This window comes from Anastrepha obliqua, chromosome 3, assembly GCF_027943255.1.
Source record: "Anastrepha obliqua isolate idAnaObli1 chromosome 3, idAnaObli1_1.0, whole genome shotgun sequence".
Taxonomy (NCBI): domain Eukaryota; kingdom Metazoa; phylum Arthropoda; class Insecta; order Diptera; family Tephritidae; genus Anastrepha; species Anastrepha obliqua.
Window position 1 is genome coordinate 105,026,654 of NC_072894.1, and position 17,995 is coordinate 105,044,648.

At 36.9% G+C, this 17,995-nt stretch overlaps 1 protein-coding gene across 1 annotated transcript in view; it reads left to right on the forward strand.

Moving 5' to 3' along the window:
* Nucleotides 1–17,995, forward strand: part of LOC129242139 (mucin-2-like) — a 162,299-nt gene that overhangs the window by 94,228 nt on the left and 50,076 nt on the right. The window contains exon 3 of the mRNA XM_054878700.1: nt 11,859–15,191. Coding sequence (XP_054734675.1) covers nt 12,112–15,191 — 3,080 coding nt within the window. The 5' untranslated portion in view covers nt 11,859–12,111. The remainder of the gene's footprint in view (nt 1–11,858; nt 15,192–17,995) is intronic.

The following is a 17,995-nucleotide window of genomic DNA, read 5'->3' on the forward strand; positions in this document are numbered from 1 at the left end:
TGATTCATCCGGATTTATATAGGAGTAGGTATATTTAGTCAAGGACAGTCATTTCAGCTGCATTAAAGAGACATTTATAGGGAAATGTTTATCCTGCTATTACAACCAAATGATAGAAGAGGTTTTTTCTAATAGCGGTCGTTTTCGCATCAGGCAATAGCGAACCTTTGAGTGTGGAAATATTTCTGCATGAAAAAAGCTTTTCACCATTTCAAGCCGAAATAAAACTGTAAGTTAGCCCTTTTGTAGGTGAGCGTCAAATCGCGCACCACAAACTGGAGGAGAAGCTTAGCCAAACGTCTTTTCTTGTTTGTTTTGTTTTTCACTCAGACGACATGAAGTGCATTGTACTGCATTCGGGTTCCCTTGTCCCTGGGTTCGTTGTTGGTACGCTCGAACTCATTTGGGTTCTTGGTCACCGGGACGTTATGGGATTGGGGCTCCTTTGGAAACTTGTAGTTTGCTGCTAGAAAGGTGTATGGCAAACGCTAGTACACAAGCGTGCAAAGTCGCGAGATCCTTCTGGTAACGGCTAGATCAAGAGCGAGCATTCGAGGGAGCTTCTAAGTCTAATAAAGGCGCAGGTGTCGAATTTCGTGGTAGAACTTTCTGGCCAATGTTAATTAGGTATCCACGAGGTGAGACTTGGTATTGCTTCGAGTTTTTTCTGCAGCAGTTGGCTGGAATATGAGCGGGAGTTATCTTAGCACTTCCTCCTTAGCTTTTTTTATCTTGCCGGGCTGAGATTTAGACATCTTGGGTGGTTAGTCTACCAAATTTATGTAATAGAGCTAAATCTTCTTAGAACCAAATCTTTTCAGACCCAAATCTTCGCAAAAGGAACCACATTTACGTAACTTAGATGAATAATATCTTCTGGTCTCCTAGTTCGTTATCCTAAATCTAAAAACCTCATACTGAGGTAACCATTTCAGCTACATTACACCTTTCAGATATTATATATATAAGAGTTTTAACGTAAATTGGCGGCTGAATTGAAATCCGTTCCTGAAATCGTCAATTGTTTGGATTATTGGGGAAAAATATTGGCATGGATATGTTTTGTTAGAGGCACCTACTTTGAAGATCGCTCACAGTTTTTCGACTATTAGCAACAGTCTTGTAGCAGAAGAACCCTGTTTAGCTTCGACAGTTGTAAGGACAAAATTTCACATTATTCACTCATCTCCGCGATTTGCATCCAATCGCACCTGTTTAGCGCTGAAAAAATGATGATAGACTACCAGGTTTGACCAATCTGCTAAGATTAAAAACAAAATTAATACGATCAAGTTCGGCTGGCACGGTAAGAGTTTCGCCGGATCATTTCACACATATTCAAACACTCGACCAATCTGTGTCTGTTTAGATAGCAACGAAGCAACGTTGACTTTTTTCGTATACCACCAACACAATCGCAATTTCTTTGTAAGCAATTTGCCTTCCCCACCCCTGTTACGTCAGCCCATCAGCTGACTCTTTCAAATTTGCTGAGAGACGGTTAACGGACTGTTCTTAGCCGGAATTCTGAAATATTTTCGCGTTGCGTGAGAATTACTGGAGATTCTGAGTGACCTCCCTTATGGGTTTATTTATGAAACTTGTTAGCTCATAAGGTTGTTTAGCTGCTGGCCCAATGCAGGCTGACTGTTTTCTGTCTGGTATGGCTAAACTGTTTTGGGTTAATTATTAAATCTTTTCGTTAAGTAAGTCGAGGAGTCGCTCTTATGAAGGGATTTCATAGATGCAATGCGGGTGAGCAGTCCTCATTCTTGTGTATGCACTCAGCGTACGATTTAAGTTTATCATTTCATAAGCCCATTGAGAGACACAGCTATTTGCTCGGAAAATGAAATGAAAAATAAAAACTCAAGTTACTGTATAGTTACAGGCGGAGGTTGCTTAAACCCTGGCCAATACAAATATTTACATACCAGAATGGTTTGAAGGCTTTTCCTAACGCAATTTTAATGGGAAATAACTTTGAGAGGAAAATGATTTTCGACTGATTTTGACTTTTCTCACCTAATTTCATACTATTGAATATCTGTGTGCGTATTAAATAAATAAAAATTCCAAAATTTATTAAAAAGTCATCTCAACGCTCGTCATAGTGTCGAAAATTAATATATCGTCAATTTGTACCTAAGTATTGAATGCAAAATTTTCATTATCACGCTTTGCTAATGACCTTTCCACAGCTCCTTTTGACTCTTTGGTTTTTTCTACACTTTTATTATCTTCCTTAAGCTGCGATTTTCAATAGAAATCAACTAGCCAGTCGCTGTTGGCACCGTAACAGATAATGGATAGCTGAAAAATAAGAAAAATCTATACGTAAATAAGAAAAAAAAATCGCATACCAGGCAAGTGGAAAAAAACCTCAGAATTTCAATAAAATACACCCACACAAAAATCGGCAGGTAGACGCTAGTATTAGATACACCTTTCAATGTAATACCAACCAGTTACAGGTTCAGTTAGAGTTGCGACTAAAATACCAAACAGCATGAAACACCAACAACAAGCCCACATTTCTACCGAGAGTACGCAAGAGGTTATACCAGTACAACTAAACAACTTGGCTGGTTTCGAGCCCAGCTTTGCGCGTACACATACACACATGCATACATATAAACACACAAAAACGTATGCTCTGAGAGTTGCTGTTATGCGGCTTATATATACGTCAACAGTCAGTGGTTAAGAAAAAAGCTAAAACAAGTATTTTATACATTTCGTTTCCTTCCTTAATTTTTTAAATTTTTCTTCTACAATTTTTTACACCAGAAACACACTCGCCTTGGAATCTGCAAAGTAATGGTTTGCACTGAATTTCGTTTCTCTTTGGCTTATATTTTCTATTGTCTTTTTACCGTAGCTCATTTTGCTGCCTTTGCTATTGCCGAACCTTTATTACCCTTAGTCTAGTAACTCACAGATTCCAAATCCAGCTACAACCACAGTTTCAGCTCTATCTCAAAATAGTCGAAAAAGCTGCAATGCATCTGCGCTAATGCCAATTTTCCGCTTAAAGCCGGCTAAATAAGCTGCTTTTCGATTCGACGTTCTACTCTGCACTACTCCATTCGCCACTCGCATTCATTGGCTTTGCTTACTGTATTTTTCATTGTACCGCCATGACTTTTGCTTATGTATAGGTACTCTACAGTTTCTTTTACAACAAAAATACATACCTTTCAATTGCAATTGAAAACTGGAAACTGAATTTTACAGGTGACCGCATACCAGACATACCAAATCAAATGGTCTAAAGGCGCCTTTATGCCGGCAAATAGCATAGCCTCTGAGGCATCAGGTGTTGAGTGGGGAACGAGCTTGCATACACACAATAATATGTGCATTTCGAATTGCATAGAAACAGATCTTGGTATGTGTGTGTATGTTTGTAATTTTACTGTAGCTTCTTTTCTTTAATGCTGTGCAATATTTGGTGTTGGCGGTGAGACGATTTTTACTATCCTGGTGAAACTATCAAGTAAAGCTGTTTCTTTTTTTTTGGAAATGTAATTTGAATATAACAAATACAAATAAATTATATTACGAATTTTCATTGCTGTGAACGGGATTCCACAACTTTCGCTTTGGTTACATTGTTGCACCGCGTAAAGCTGGTGAAAATTGACAAATGAGTAAATACAAATGTAAATGTGTAAGTGTACATCTTTAGGTGCTGGCTCAAGGCATCTTGAGCCGATTAATTTTTTTTTTTGAAATACTAGCGCGCACTTGAAAATGTCTAGGAAAGCAGCTGATCCATGCCTATGCGAAATCGAGGCATTGATTAGAAAATGCATGCAATTTTTTCTGTTTTCATGAGGCTTTCGGGACGCCAAAAAATGTGTGCTTACAAATTCTAAATCAAAGCCCTTCCAATCAATAATGTTGATTGTATCTGAAGAATTAATAATGTACATTTTATCTGAAGAACAGTTAATAAAAATTCAAGTAGTTAAGAACTCAATGAACCATTTCGATTTTATGCCAGTATTCCATCATTTTTGATACATCGGATCCGCTTTTTCACTACTAAGAAAACAAAACTATTATCTTCTTTGAATAATTGATTGACTATAAAATATCTCTAGGTGTTATATACCTCTGTAGCTAAACATTTTTAGATCCCTACGCTTAACAAACTCGCGCCTTTCTTGGTGCACCCAAAACAAAAAATATCTATGCGCCATGCGGACTGCGCGCGTAGTGTCGGTTGGCTAAGCGGGAAGATAACCGTTTGATAGAAAAACAATAAATTAAATAATAATTAAAAAAAAAAAAATAAAAATTGATACAAAAAAAATTAAAAAGAAATAAAAATATAAATCTCAAAATAAAATAAAATGAAAAAATTGTAAAAAATTTTAAAGTTTTATATTTGAGAAATGTAATAAAACAATTTAAAAAAAAGTACAAAAAAAAAATTTTTATTAAAATAAAATAATAAATATAAAAAAAAAGAAAAAGCAAACAAAAATTTAAAAGTCCCTAAAATAAAATAAAATAATAATAATAAAATGAAAAATTAAAAAAATTTAGCAAAGTAATAAAAAATAAATAATAAAAATAATAAATACAAAGAAAAAAAAATTAAAAAGATATAAAAGAAAAATGTTTAAATCTTAAAATTAAAATTTGAAGGAAAATTAAAAAAAAATTTAGAGAAGTAAAAAGAAGTATAAAAATAAAATTAAAAAAAGTAATAAACTAAATAAATTAAATTAAAAATTAAATAAATTATTTAAAAAAGTAATAGAAAAGTTAAAAATACGAAAAAAACAAATAAAATTAAAAAGAAATAAAAAAGTGTAAATCTTAAAATAAAATAAAATAAGAAAACTTAAAACAAAATTTGAAAAATTCTTAAAATAAAATAAAATAATAATAAAAAATAATAAAAAAATTAAAAATGTGAAAAAGTAATAAAAGAATAAAAATAAATGCAAAAAACAAATTAGAAAGAAATACAATTTTTTTTCAAATCAAAATAAAATTAAGTAAGAAAAATAAAAAAAAAATCTAAAAAAGTAATAAAAATAAATATTGTACAAAAAAAAAAAATTAAAAAGAAATAAGAGAAAAATGTTTACATTTTAAAATTAAAAATTTAAGAAAAATTAAAACAAAAGTTTTAAAAAAGTATAAAAAAATTATAAATTTGCGCACTAACGTTCTTTCACGAATTAATAGCTTTGACCAAAATCTACAATAAAAATCTCGGTTAGGTGGGGAAATCATATAACATAATGAGCTCTAGGGCAACACAACGGACCCAACTTGCGGTCTATGTGGCACTCCGATGCGGGGTCACCCTTAAACTAACCAACCAACGTTCTTTCATTACAAGTAAAAAGTGACGCCTAATTAAGGTGACCCTACTAAAAAAAAAAATTGTATTTAAAAAATTAAAAAAAAAATACAAAAGAAACATAAAAATTAAAAAGAAATAAACAAAATTTAAACCTTAAAATAAAATAATAATAAAAAATAAGAAAAATTAAAAAAAATGTAAAAAGTAATAAAAAAATTAAAAATAAATACAAAGAAAAAAATTTAAAAAAATAAAAAAGATGTTAAAAAAAAATTAAAATAAGAAAATATTAAAAGCAATGTGAAAAAGTAATAAAAACATAAAAATAGAAATAAATACAAAAACAAAAAATTAAAAAGAAATAAAAGAAGGTAAAAAAAATTAAAAAGAAATAAAGAAGGCAAGTAAAAATTGACGCCAAATTAAGGTGGCCATATCGGCAGATTTATAATTTTGGCAACGCCGTCGTACGTGAATCGTACTTGACACTTGTGAACTAGACAGCTGAAGTATGCAAACATACAAGCAATGGAGCGCGTAAAGGCTGAAATAAGAATTTCCAACAGCTAAAATTATTTAAGTTAATTATTGATTAAAATGCGAATTTAAATTCAATAATTTTTAAATAATTGGTTTAAAATTTGCTTTATTTTAAAATAATAATTCGAAACCAAAATTAGATGATTAATTTTGTGCCACCTTAAGTTAAATTTAGTAATTTTTATATAACTGATTTAGATTTTATTTTATAATATATTTTAAAAAAGTTATTCATTTACAAAATTGGATGATTAATTTTGCGCCACCTTAAGTTAAATTTAGTAATTTTTATATAACTGATTTAATTTTTTTTTATATTTTAAAATAGTTATTTAAAAACAAGCAAAATTGGATGATTAATTTTGCGCCACCTTGTATGTTACTTTTAATAAAAATTTAAATTAAAAAATATATGTACATATATAAAAACTTGACTTAAAATATTAATGAAATTCTCGACATTAATCGGCATTAAGTTTTACTTTAAATCAATATATCAAAATTATAATGAAATAAAGTCCTTGTCAAAATAAAAGGAATAATAAAGGGTGTTTTTTTAGAGGTTAGGTTTTCAAGTTGGCACTACTTTTTTCGTAGATGGTCTTTTTGACAGCTGTCACTTGATTTATGCTCAGTTTGGTTTGCCATTTCATAATGAATAGACTTACACCTGAACAACGTTTGCAAATCGTGCAAATTTATTACGAAAATAATGGTTCGGTTCGCGCGACGCATCGAAGAAAATTTTGTTCAGCGATGCAGCTCACTTTTGGTTGAATGGGTATGTCAATAAGCAAAATTGTCGCATTTGGAGTGAACATAATCCACAAGCTATTGCTGAGACGCCGTTACATCCTCAAAAAGTCACTGTTTGGTGTGCTCTATGGGCAGAGGGAATCATTGGTCCATATTTCTTTAAAAATGAAGCAGACCATAATGTTACAGTCAATGGAGAGCGCTATAGAGCCATGATTAATGACTTTTTCGTGCCTGAATTGGACGATGTTGATGTGGACGACCTTTGGTTCCAACAAGACGGCGCTACATACCATACAGCCAACGCAACAATCGATTTATTGAAGGAAACTTTTGGTGAGCGCATTATCTCGCGCCGTGGACCTGTGGCGTGGCCTCCAAGATCGTGCGATATAACACCGCTGGACTATTTCTTGTGGGGCTATGTGAAGTAGCTTGTCTACGCAGATAAGCCCGAGACGATTGACGTCTTGGAAGAGAATATTCGGCGCGTTATTGCTGACATACGGCCCCAATTGCTGCAAAAAGTGGTCGAAAATTGGGCCTCTCGGCTGGAATTTATTCGAGCCAGCCGCGGCGGCCACTTGCCCGAAATCATTTTTAAAACATAATGACAAACCCTTATCTTTATAATAAAGCTAAATTCTTGGCCATAACATTAAATTATATACGTTTTATTTCATCTTGAAAACCTAACCTCTAAAAAACATCCTTTATTTATCAAGTTCAAGGATAGAAGTCTAATTTTTACTTTCTTAAAAAAGTGTTTTCAAGTTGTCAAATCCCGCCAAGCGCCATTTGTTCAAAGTGCTAATTTGCCCGATGCCTGAGGTCAACTTCTTCAAGTTTTACTGCTCAATCGGCCATTTGATGTTTTGGTCGCTAAAATGTAGTGTTTGCAACTGTTTGAAGTGATTTATTGTTTAGAGAAATATTACTCGTATATTAAGATTTTCTTATTTTCATATTTAACCAAAGTGCTTAAAAAGCCTCATGAATCAAATTGTTGAATAGGTACGCCCAGATGGAGATCTAAAATCAGAAATACCTTAAAAATATTCAGTTCGGTGCTCGATTAGTGGTACCTCATTTAGCTGAGTACGTCATCACTGTTAGGCTTATTCGATTCGAGATGTGTACTTAACTCACATACATATCTATCTCACACTGGCTTATCCAGTCATGCCTTTCCAATTAAAGGGAAAATAACTCGCGGTAATATTAGCTAATAAGGCATAAGAGCACCAGCCAATAAGGCCTAAGATCTTACATTATAAAGGGTTGTATCTGCAGGTACCTGATTTTTCACATAGGCAGCTAGCAAACGTAGCTTTTTAAGAATTCATAGATTTTGTAATGTTTACGTTTGCATTAAACAAACTTTCAACCAAGAAGAAAATAATGATATATCTGTTTTCGAAGAAACTTTAAAAGGTATCAAATAAAATCAGAAGGTAAATACGATTATGATTTTTTCGGTATTTAAAAAAGAAGCGCATGGAAGCAAATAAAACAATATTTTTAAGCAAATAAATTTTAAAAATAAGTGACTTTCGTTTGCAAGCAACTGTGTTCATTTATTTTCATATTATTCCGAAACAATGCGGCGCGAATAATTCGTAGTTTTCTTTATTTACCATCTGAATTTTTTTGAATTTTGACAATGCCTTCAAAGGGGTATTTTAAAATATAAAATTTTGGTATTCTTTTCTTTGACAGAGTGTCAAATGTACTTTGAAATGACTTCTATACAGTTTATTGCTTTTAAGTCAATAAGCCTTACTTGGGCTCGCTCTAACTTTTTCTCAACAAGTGAATTGAGAATAAAATGCAATAATTCTGCATTTTTAGCAGCACTAATATTTTCACATCATTCTAGGACCTTCGTGGTGCATTTCTTTAATTTAGTAAATTACGATGGAAAATATTGGGGTGCGAAATTGTAATATAAGTAAATATTTCATTTTATAAAAAAAACTTTAAAAACCAAATATTTTTGTGTTTCTGCTTCAATCCAAACTTTAACTAGAACCCTTTTACATAACTCCACAAAACCTAACAGCAAAGTCGTGTAAGCAAACATTCTAGAGCGCACGCGCCTGAAACTAAAACAAACAAGTCTAGTCAAGCAGCTGCGTTGAACCCATAAAAAACTACAAATTATTCTTTTCAAGCAAAAATAAAAAAAAAAAATAAAAATCCAGCAAGATCATGCAAACCCTCAACGACAAAAAGCAAATACGAGTAAGTAAGCAAATAAAATTTACAGCCTACAAGTACATGTAGAGGTTCGTAGCAGCAACAGACCCAGCGCAGTTGATGGAAGTGGTAAAAGTGCAGCATGGCATCTAACAACAACCACTAGATTGCTACTGCATGACCGCCACAACCGCCGACGCCACTGCATCATGAAAAAGTATGTCAGACAATCACTTTGCCGTCGTCAACTTGTGCGCATGCGCGTCTACTAATAGAATGTGCGCCTTCGAGGTGCTATACAGGAATGTTGCTTTGCCCACAGCCACACAAAAATATGCATTTCCATGCATACTCGTACTTGTACATACAACTACTCGTGAGCGACTGTTTGGCGTTGAGTGGCGGCGAGTGGCGAGTGGTGAGTGTCTGTGGGAGCAGGTTCTAACCGCTTGTCGTTGTCATTAACCGCAATTCTTGTACTACCATTGACATTACATACAAGGAGTACTAAAAATACGCCGTAAAATGAACGTAAAAATAATAACAATAATAACAACACACATGCCGATGGGCTACCGGTAAAGTGCATACGATGAAAAGCAGTAAACAAACAACTTGCAGTTTTTCAATTAACGCTCGAAGGCAAGTTTGTTGCTGCAGTCTTTTGTTTGTTAGGTCAAATTTCATGTGGGAGCTATTGATTGGGGGAAAAATAGGGAAGAAATTAGTGATAAAAACAGTTAAATGCAATTATATATTTTGCAACTTTTTGAAATTCGTACTACTTCCGAAATATTTTAATATTTTATATATTTTAACGATTTTAGTGAAATTTTAATTTGCAAAAATTTTAAAAGTTCTAAATTTTGTTGCTAATCTCTTTATATTATATTACAATGGCTGACACATAAATATGTGATTTACTAAATTTTTTGTTTTTTTAATTTTTAAAAATTGTTTTTTCAAAAGTTTTACATACAAATAAATAAAAATTTACAAAGTTTATTAAATTTGAATTCCTTTTTAAATTACAATTAAATGAAATTTAAAATTTTTTCCTAATTCGTTTAAACACCTTATTTTTTTTTTTTAATTTCGAATTTCTTTGAAATTAAATTTTTAATGAAATTTTAGTTGTTATGTTGTTAAATATATAAATATAATTGAAAAAAAGATATATTTTTGGCTTTTATTTTAGTTCCCTTTTCAACTAAACTTTAATGAAATTTCAAGTTTTACAAAATTTTAACACAATTTTCCTTTTGTGTTCACAAGTTTGATAATTGGAGTTTTTTTAACGAGATTCCTATTTAAAGTAAATTTCTATGAAAAATTAAGTTTGATACATTTTCCACTTCAATTATTTTTTGAAGTACGTATATAGGTTAATACTTCGTTTGTTAGAAAGTTTTCGTTAAGAAAAATATTATTAAATTTTTTTTAATTTGAGTTCCTTTTTAAACTAAACTTTAAACGCAATTTCAAGTTTTTTAAAATTCGTTAAAATGCGAGAATGAGAGAGAGAGAGAGAAATAATATATATCTAAATAAATTCACAACATTTGCAGAGAATACAAATAGACAAAATTTACAAAAAAACGGAGAAGGGTCGACCGGTGTAGGTAAACGACGGACACAAACCGTGGCAACAGCGCGCACAACTCCGAACGTTTATCACTGCGCAACGACACAAATTACCGCAAGGTAATACCAATAAATCCGACGCCGGAATGGATAGCACTTTATAGTACACACAAGCACTAACCAGGAAACGGAGATAAGTGCCAAAAAGTAGGCACCAAAAAAAAAAACGGCAAAAAAATTGGGGCCAAAAAACGCCCCAAACAGCACCAAGGAAATATAACGCCAAAAAGTAGGCACGGAAAATATATTTCCTACAAGTTTGCACCCACAAACAAGCGCCAAACAAAAAGTAGGCAGTGTTATTTCTCACTAGAAATTAGCAACTACAAGGAAAAACTCAGGAAAAATAGCCTAAAGTGTATCTAAGATATATATAAGTATAGCTCTCTCTCTTCTTTTCCTCTCCGTTATATCCCTTTTCTCTCTCGCGGAACGAAAATATCCAAAACGTTGCATGGCCTTGAAATTTTACTCTCCATTCTCGCTCGTTTCACTTCAAAAATAATTTTGTGTATTTAGTTTGGATTCCCTTCTCAACCAAACTCTCAACTTTAATGAAATTCTAAGTTTTACAAAATCTAAACACAATTTTGCATCCTTCACAATTCGTTGCATCTTTTGCATTCTAAGGTTTGACACACAATTTAATTTTGTTTTAACCAGATACCTTTTTAAATGAAACGTGAAATAAAATTTTAAGTTTCATATACTTTTCACCAAAAACAATTTTTATTTTCGAAATATTGGGTTGGCAACTAAGTAGTTGTGGATTTTTTTTTTAGAAAATTAAAGTAAATTTTTTATGGAACTAAATAACTTTATTCTGTAATGTATTGCCAATTTTGATCAACGACCTTTTGCCATCTTTCAGGCAGTATCATAATTCCACGTTCATAAAACTTCTTTTTTTCTTTTGAGTCTTTGAGCTGTTTTTTACCGAAAGTTTGAAAACAATGGTCGCCTCATCTTCTTGTGGTGCCTCTGTCTTTAACTCAGTGAGACGGCAACTGGCTTAACTAAGTGTCTGGCGCACTGGGTTGGCATTCCACTGACGCGGCTTTGTATCTCGCAGAAATCTGCTACAGCCATAACTTCTATACCTTTGACTATTTTTGCTGTCTAAAATTTTCAATAAAAAACATTGATTGGCCTTGAGCTCGCTTATATTGCAAACTTTTAAAATTATATAAACAATTTAAATAAAATAAAAATTTTGCATATAAAAAATATCAATTTGGAATTTTTTTTTAATGTATATTCATTTTTTATTTAGACTGAATGCTTTATTACGCAGAATTTAAAATATTAATTTGTGTATTTGACCTTTTTTTAGGTTTATTTTTTTATTTAAATTCATATGCCATTAAAAGCTCATTCCTTTCTATTTCAGTGCCACCACGGGTTTAACTAAAACTCAACTACACCAAGAAAAAGTTCAATACATACCCTTGACGTCCAGTGAGTGCCAAGCTTAGCTTAGCCAATGCACAAACCCGTGCAGCAAGCCAAACAATTCAACAATTTAATGCACCAAATTCACCACGACGGCTTCCAAACGCACAACGACTCAGCACACATTCAGCAATAGCAAACACACCGTCAGCTTATAATCAGCAAGCGTTCAGCTACAACACAACTGCAATATGGCGACGACTAACACTGGCGCAACGATAACGAGCACAACGACAACAACAACCATAACAACACCGGGTATTGATGACGACTATGTGACCGTTGTTGAAGTGGACGATCCCGCATCCAAAGACACAAACCCCAGGCAGCTAGTCAAGCAAAGACAGAGCTCAGTTGAAGAAGACTCTTCGTATATAACTGTGCTAACGATCAACAATCAAACTCAAGTTCATAGAAACAGTAGCGGCTATAATAAAAGTGAAGGAAATGACAGTGTTGTTGCTGAAGAAAATATGAACAGTAGCGACACAAACGGTTTGGTGATCGCCACAGAGGCGGAAGTGGAATCAGAAACTGAACTGTTGGTGGTGCACCGCCAGCCAGGTGAACGTTTAGGCTTCGGTTTGAAGTTCCAAGGCGGCACACGCAGCGCCGAAAAGGTGCACAAACTTTATATACAATCCTGCGCCGCCGATAGTCCAGCCTCCAGAGTGAGCGCCAGTTGGGGTGCGCTGCGCGAGGGCGATGAAATTGTCAGCATTGATGGGCAACGCGTTTGTGAATTGACGCGCATCGAATGCGTGCGCTGTTTGAAAGACAATGTGGCTATACGGCTGCAGGTGCGCAACGGCCATGGTCGCAAGCCAGAGGCAGAGGAGGAAGTGCTACTGCTGGCAGGTAGCACCACTGTGGATGTTGTCAATGGTGGCGTGACGGGGATGCGTGTATTGAGCAATGACGCAGGCGGTACAGCTGTGATTATGAGCAATGGCCAAATGAAGGGCAGTCCACCGCCACCACCGCCTGTGCCGCCGCGCAAGCTGGTGAAGCGTAAGTCTTTGAATGGCGAAAGTAAAGTGGCGGCTGCCAACAGTGCTGCTGGTGCAACGCCAGGGATTACAGTAACCGCGACCAGCGCACCGCAGAGCAACGAGGTGGATAAGCCTTTTACGCCGCCACCAGATGCAGAGTATTACATAAATCTCTTCGCCGATGGTCAATCGTTGAAGACAGAGTCCGAATCGGATGACACTGCAAGCACAATTTCGACAGTGATTGATAAATTCTCCATGAGCTCTAACTATTCGTCCGAATCGGACTTGTCCAGCTACACGTCGCTGACAAATGGGCAGAATGTGATTAATAAATCAGAGTTGGCGAAGGTACTCAAGCCGTTTACAATGCTGGAGCAAGAGTTTAATGTGAATGTGAATGGCAATGCGGCAGTGCAGCTGGAAGAGTGTCTAAAAAAAGCTGTAGAGTCAACGGGGGATGTGATGCCAGATTTGTTAGCGGGCACAATGACAGCGACACAGGTGAAGAAACCCGCTACATATATACCAGGTAACAATTACGAGAATGTCGAATTCAAAACAGAAAAGGTGAACACCTACGAGAATGTGGAACTGAAGCCACAATCACAAGGTGCGCCGTTTGTAGTATTGCCGACACCGAAACCACGACAAGTTGTCGGTGCCGCAAGTGGATCGCCGTTAGTTGAGCCCAAGAAACGTTCAATTATACCAACGCCACGTAAAATTGCCACGCCTACCAAGCTACCCATACAGGTTGCACCGCCCACAGTGCCAAGCGAAGCAATACACGCAAAGACTTTGACAAAAACACCAACCACACCTACTGCGTCTTCTGCACCCACTGCGCCTTCTACACCCAACACACCAATTACTCCGACGAATCACCCAGTAACGCCCGCGAATACACCAACTACACCCTCACATGAACCCACGCAAAGTGCTAAAGAATTCATCACGAAGATACCAAAAGCCATTGCGTCGGTGTTTGGTCCAAATTCACAACGTTCATTCGAGCGTGCCAGGACTGAGGGCGAGATCAAGCTCAGCAAGCAAACCCCTGAGTTGTCGTCCTCCATCAGACAACAGACCGCCATGTTTCTGGATAAGGAATGCCACAGTTCTACGGATAGTGTTGTAAGTGTGACACGTAAGCCCACTACAGAGAAATCAAAACCCGCGGACGCAAACAAGTTGTCGCCACCCAAATCACGCATTCCCGTTGTGCTCTCACCAAAACGCTCATTTGAATTAGAAGGCTCCATGGAGCGCAAACTCACCGGTAATTCTTCTAATATACCACGCTTTTTAACGCACAAACAAAAGTCCGAAACGGATCTTAAGCTCGGATTCTATCGCAGCAAGTCGAAAGAGTGTAGCCCACCGATGAGTCTAAAAATGCCGCTGCAACGTACAAATTCAGCCGAAACGAAACTAAAGAGTCCCGAACGCACACTCATACCCGTTTTTAGTGGTCAGTCTGTATCCGCAGAAGCCATACTGGCCTCAACCACGCCCACTAAAGTGAAAGGCCCCAAACCGAAACCACCAGAGCGTATACAATCGTTGGGCAAATCACCTACGCATATTCCCAAATTGCAAACATCAACTGTAGGTGGCTCTGTTACGGTGGCAGTGACGGACCGCAACGCTACAACGCACACGACGCCACCAACATCACGTAGCAATACACCCACAATGCAAACATTTAAACAACAGTCGCCGACAGCAAGCGCCTCACCCAATCGTGAAATACGTTTTAAGATACAAACTTATGAGAGTAAGACACAAGAGCCGCGTACACCCTTCACGGATGTTAACGATAATGAAGATGACAAAATGCCCAGTCTCTTTGACTTGGTACGCAAGCACAGTCCGAATGCGGAGCGCAAAGAAGAAACGCCAGCCGTAACCACGACATTGTCCACATTTAAGTCGCCCACCGGCCAGCAGCAAGCACAACATTTGGAGAGTAATGTTGATGATGAAGACACGCCACCAGCTGTGGTAGGTAAATGCATCAAAGTGAGTGATTCACAACCTACTTACTACTCAAGCTCAAGTGATGATGATGAAGACGAAAACAGTGCATTGCGTAATGAGACTGAACGTGATTATGATTGTGAGGATGGTGAGAAGTTGGGACCGCCAGAGCTGATAAATGGTCCAGGACCATCGGAGGCATACTTCAATCTCTACTGGCATTCGAATATGTTGCCAACCATTGGCGAAGTGGAGGAAGAATTATCGTCGCTGGAGCCACAATCCTTGCCGAATGGGTAAGCTAGAATATATATTCAATATGGAAAATAAAATGTACTCAGTCAAATATTTTAGGCTATTAATTTATGTTTATGATGAGTAGATAGTTTGAATAGTTATTTCAATAATTTTGTAAAATTACAAAACTTAAAGGAAGAAAAATTATCTACCGCCATGTACTGCTATTGATGTGGTGGAGGCGAGAAACGGGATAGAGAACTGCTTCAGGCTATCCTCGAGAGTTACACTAAGAAACGATAAGCGCGTAGCCACCAGACCCGGACATTTACAAATGAAGTGTTCAAAAGTCTATTTCTCTGTCGGATCCCCACGACTTCTGCAACACGGAATCCCAAACTTCTCCGCATGAGTTCCGGTCATCCAGTGACCACCGCTATATGTTTGAAAATTTAATGGCGTGGGATCCCTAGTACCCTGTTTTTGTCGTACTGAGGTCAAAGAGTTTTTCTTAGCACACGATAAGAAAGAACGCCTTGTTCTGTCTTGTACTTTTTTAAGAAAAAAATTGCGCAGTTTCCCTTTAACAACGATCAAGGAGACACCGTTTACAGAGATAGAGATAACTGAAATCGGTACCCCCGAGCCTTTTCGGGCAAGCTCATTGTCAATTTCATTTCCCTCTATGTTCCTATGCCCCGGAACCCAGATAAGAGAAATGTTTCCTGCTGGTTCGAGATATTTGATCTCCTTCTTACGGAAAATGACCATAAGAGAGCTGCAACATGGCGACGACAGGGCCTTGATCGCAGCTTGACTATCGGTAAAGGTATTTATGTCTCTTTTCCTACAAAGATCCCTAAGCATTTTGCATGCCTCCAGGGTAGCGAAAACCTGTGCTTGAAAAATGCTACTAATTCTCGGCAGTTGAAAGGAGACTGAATTTAGTGGCTCAACTAGAGAAAAACCCTGCTCCAAATCCAGATTCCATCTTGGGTCCGTCGTTGTAAACTGAGCTACTTATGCCCGTGCAGATTCTCTCCTCCTTCCAATCTAGCCTGCCTGAGAAGATAGCTCTAGCACAATACTCAATAGCCAGTTCGCGGATGGAGAGATCTGTACGAAGTATAGCAAAAGTCAGAGAAATCTGCTTCAAAATGATACAATGCCCTACAGGAGATTGCCTCTAGAGGCCAACTTGCTACAACCTAATAGCGGTCTGAGCGGCAATGGATTGAACTTGAAGATCAACAGGAAGTAAATGCAGAATCATGTTGAAGGCGGCGGTGGGTCATGTTCTACACGCCCCAGCCATGCAAATACATGCAGTCCTCTGCACTTTCTTTCTCTAGTTTAGTGGTGTTATAGCCCCTCCGAAGAGCTACTCACATAACTAGGCAACCATTTGTCGAAATTGACAGAAGCACTAAGTTGCACATCCAGAATACGGCACGTGGCTTGAGAGCCGATTTTTCGCCGATAGATAGATTTATGGGAAAAGAAAGCTATACTGGCCTTCTTAACTCGATTTTCGTTGTGCAATGGGGTTTGGGCTCAAGTATTACACCAAGATACTTGACTGCCGACGAGAGCGTAAGAAACTGGTTGTTTAATCCAGGAAGTCTAAAAGGTGGAAATTTTATATTCTGGTGAATAGCATCAAGCCAATGCTCCTTCCAAAATTTCCAAATATATGATACAAGGAACAAATTTAAAACTCGCTTCGAGGTGAGCAATCTGCTCCTTTGGGAGGAACTATCTAACCTGACATAACCTATGCAAGTCCTCCAGAGCTTTATTAATCCCACTTGATGTTTTTTCACGCTGTACTTTGTAGTCTCATTTAGGTACCAGATGGCACAAAATTAATCACTCTATGGGAGGATTTATAATTTTTGCGAATGGCGTCGTATCATATTTGACACTTGGGAACTGGGCAGCTGTAGGATACAAACAGACAAGCAATCACTCAAAATCCACGAATTATAAAAAAAGCCACGATTATAAAAATGTGCGTAAAGTTTAAAATAAAAAAAACTTTTAGTAGATTTTCACATCTGTCCGATAACCTTTTCTGATTTGGTTAACAATCACCCGTACAACGGCGTACAACCTCAAGTTAAACGGAGTCTGGGGAAATGAATAAAGCACTAGCCACTGCCAGATATACCACCAGCTGTCGGAGCGGTGCACACTGTTCTCGATGCCAGTGGACCGTCGGGTGCCTTTCGTTAGCTTCGGTAGGAAGTATGATGTTTTGATCCCAGATAGAGATCAATGATTAAGTCCACAGAACCTATTAAAGGGATATCAGCACACTTTCTACACGGACGGATCCAAAACCAGTGATGGTAGTGGATCTGGATGGTACTTAGATGAAGACACTAAGTACTCCTATGCCACAGGACAGATGGTCACGGTATTCTTAACGGAAGTCTATGCCATCTTGAACGAGGCATACTGGCTAATTGAGAAAAAGTGGTGGGTTGCAGTATTGGAATTTGTACATAGTGATAGTCAAGCTGCACTGAAAGCCCTCGTTAACCCACGAAATGGAGAGCAGGGGCCTAACAAAACTGAACAGTGATGCAAAACAAAACTAAGTTAGTCTTATCTAGGTGCCTGGAAATTGTGGTATTACAGGTAACGAGTTAGCTGATAAACTGGCCAATGGAGGCTCTGTAAGTATGCCACTAGGCCTAGAACCCTTTCTAGGTGTCAGTTCTGCATCGGTTCTACTATGGATTGACGACTTCATGAGGTCTACCCATAGAGGTTGTTGGTCTGGGTTGGTGTATAATCACAGGGCACAACGGCTAAAGTCATATATGGCTGCCATGGGGGTCGCCGACATCCCGATATG